Below are 3,301 nucleotides of genomic sequence, written 5' to 3' on the forward strand. Positions count from 1 at the left end.
GCCTCTATATTACGAAATAAATAAAAGATAAATAATTTATTAGCAATTGAATAATTGAGCAACTATATTTTCTATGGGTCAATCAATAGGGTGTTACCATATGAACCATGATTGAGAGGGGCTTAGTTCCATATGAGATATTGATTGTATTTTAAAAAATTCCTTAATCACAATGTGTACATCTTTGCTACAAAAATAAAATTTTATCTATTAACTTTTTATCAATGTAAATTTTGTTTAATGAATTTTTAAAATATGTGTATGCCGCACATGGGCATCTGCTAGTCTTGTATATGCGTATTAATCAAGTGAAGTAAACGGATACGAGCCCAAGAGGGATTCCGACAGCGTGCCTTCCGCTTTGTTTATGCAACACGCGTGCAAGTTATTAACTGATGAACGATTCATTTATTTTATTGAGAACACGGAGTAAAACAATTAGAACCCTTGGGACAACCATACAGTAGCATACCACTGCAATCCATCCACATGCGACTTGCGAGTATGCGACGAGATAAAGTTTTCTTTCGGTCGTTAGCCAGCCTGCCACCGCGGCGTATTTTTCAGAGCGCTGACCTCTTAATTGGGAATACGTGAGGCTGTGCAGCGGGGATCACTTCGGCTGAAGGGTGCAGTTGCTCATCTCTTCCACTAACCTATCCATAGCAGGGCCAGGCAGGCAGATCGGCACGACGATGCCGTCCTCCCCGTTGGTGTTCTTGGAGGCTAAGAGGAAGCTCCACAGCACAGGAAAGGGGGCGATGACAACTTCTGCCGGCCCTGCATACACCGGCTTGCCCCATCCAAAGTCGAGGCTGTGAAACCTGACCTTGGTTTCGTCTACCAGATTATACATGCCCGAGTTGAAGGGCGGACTTTGCCCCCTGTGCAGCGCGATGACATTTGCCCTTGACCGCATGTACTCCATGTCCACCTTGTTTTTCGCTTTCTTCACCAGCTCAACGGCGTAGCTGAGGGGGTTTGTGCAGAGCTCCCCGGCCGTCGATATTGCGGCTGGAAATGCCACCGCATTTCCGTAGTAGCCGATGGGGAGGCCGAGCCCGGAGGTGTTGCGGCCGCGGGCACTGACGCCCACAATGAGCTGCATGACCTTGTTGGGTTCCGGTGCCAGCGCCACCGTGCGGAACTTCCATATCCAGCCAGCGATGGTGTCGAACTTTGTGGCACGTTGCTGAAGGTCCGGCGGGAGCTGGGCTCGAATAGCAGCAATCTCTCGGGGACCAAAGAAAAAGTTGTGGAGCCGGTGCACCGCAGTATCAAAGGGAAGCATGATACTGCTAGCCATGGTGTCAGTGTCACCGCCCGTGTTCGGCACCTCGTCCAACTTGTCGTACGCCAGCCCCGTCTGTTGCTGGTTGCGCCCCTCTAGCAGCTCCCGTTTCCACACCGGCAGCACGGACGGAGACTGCGCACCCCGAGCAAGCTCTGCCACGGCGCCCAAGAACTGCACCAGCCCCACTCCGTCAGCCATGGTGTGGTTCAAGCGGACCCCAAGGATGAATCCTCCACAGGCCAGTCGCGTCACCTACACATCAGACATATAATTTTTTATTAGATTAAGAAAAAATTCCGGCCTTGAACAATCAATATAATATTGTGGCCAAATTTCCACTTAAGTCGCCAGAATTATGAACTTCCTCACAAATTCTGTTTGTCTATTACCTACTAATTAAAGTCAGGTTCTATATTGTTCAAGGAAAGACGATCATTCAGAGGTTACCTGGAAGAGCAGGAGGGGAGTGTTGAGGATGGCGGAAGAGCCGGGGACGTCAAAGATGAGCTCCTCGAGGCACGAGAAGGGCGGCAGTAGGGGATCACCAAAGTGCTCAATGCCAACATCAGCGTCGGCCTCCACGAACAAAACCCCCTCACCGGTGCAGTCGACGGCGTGCTTCCATCCATCGTGCTCTCGGAGCCGTCCAGCGAACGGGTAGTAGGGCACGAGGGCTTTGGCGAGAGCCTCCCGTATAACCCTTGCGGGGTCCTTGCCGCCCATGGACTCGTTCCTCCGGTAGAACTGGATGACGGGGATTTGATTCCTCACAAAGTCGATCTCATCGATATCTGAGAGACGCTTCAGCTCACGAGGTGTAGGGGCAGCCGGTGCCACCAGCACCGCCGGTCGCCTGCGCACCGAGAACTTGGGCACCGCCGAGGAGCATGCCATATTTCTGCAGTTGCAAATGCACGAGAGATCGATTGTCCGTGAGTGTCTGTATTTGCTTAATTACTTCTATGTTGTTATGGATGTGTTTGGTTGTTGGCTAGAGCCAAGCCTGTCAGCTCAAGACTGGATTAACCGATGTTATAAGGTCATATTTGGTTGCATAATTAGCATGGCTTGGAGCTGGACTATGTGTTGTGTTTGATTGGCTGGCTACAGTGATACAATAACCTTGAACTAGACAGGAGGCAATGTTACCGTACCAATCAAAAAGAAGTGACATGTCCTCGACCAATCAAAAAATCGATGAAAAATCTCAGTAAAGATGAGTAAAAAATCTGATTACAAGAGTTGAGGAGAAGAAGACTAGATTGGATTGGGATTGGATGCCAAGCTCACCTCGCGCTTTGGAGGGTGGATTGCCCGGACAAGCCGACGCGGATGCGTGGGGCGATGGCTTGTGCCGGATAATGGGACATGGCCGCGGCCGCAGCCCGAAAGATGCCGAAGCGGCCAGCGGGGCACAGTGGGCGCTGAAGTGTGCGGGCGGCGGAGGCGTGGAGCTGCCCGGCGTGAGACCCAGAGGGAGGCACGCGGCCGAGCGGAGGGACGAGTGGCCAAGAGGAGGCACCCGGCCGAGCTCCGCCACCGTGTGCGGGAACGCCCAGACCCGCGAGCCAGGTTCGCATCCTCCCTCGCATTGCTGGAGCCTAGCTTAGGAGCTAGTACAGAGAACCAGAAGTATCAAACCTACGTACCGCTAGCCTGTCCAAGCCTGTTAGACCAGGCAACCAAAGAGACCCTATATATACTGCAAATCAATCGTCCAATTGATAAATTGGCGAGGTATAAAAAATTAGCCATGCGCTGCGCGTATCGCATTGAATAGAAGGCAAATCTCTCGAAGTCAGATGGGCACATGTCTTCATCTTCACCAATTAGTTGCCGGTCAACCCAAGGCTATTTGCTCAGTCCAAACACGTTGGTAGAATTTGGTGGTCCCCTCGTCATGTGATCATTCCCTAATTTTCCAAACAAATACCTTTAATCATGTTTGGATCCAAATGCCAATAGATGGAAGTGCTAAACTTTATCAGTAGCTCCTCGAGTCTCCGG

At 51.0% G+C, this 3,301-nt stretch overlaps 1 protein-coding gene across 1 annotated transcript; it reads right to left on the reverse strand.

Moving 5' to 3' along the window:
- Positions 1-388: 388 nt before the first annotated feature.
- On the reverse strand, positions 389-2,188 carry LOC120686181 (benzyl alcohol O-benzoyltransferase-like). Its single transcript, XM_039968353.1, has 2 exons — positions 1,742-2,188; positions 389-1,546 (listed from the first exon to the last, which is right to left on the reverse strand). Exons 1-2 carry the CDS (start codon positions 2,186-2,188, stop codon positions 614-616), a joined length of 1,380 nt encoding a protein of 459 aa, XP_039824287.1. The 3' UTR covers positions 389-613.
- Between the last annotated feature and the right edge of the window lie 1,113 nt (positions 2,189-3,301).

The sequence above is a fragment of the Panicum virgatum genome, chromosome 8N (genome assembly GCF_016808335.1).
Source record: "Panicum virgatum strain AP13 chromosome 8N, P.virgatum_v5, whole genome shotgun sequence".
NCBI classification, from domain to species: domain Eukaryota; kingdom Viridiplantae; phylum Streptophyta; class Magnoliopsida; order Poales; family Poaceae; genus Panicum; species Panicum virgatum.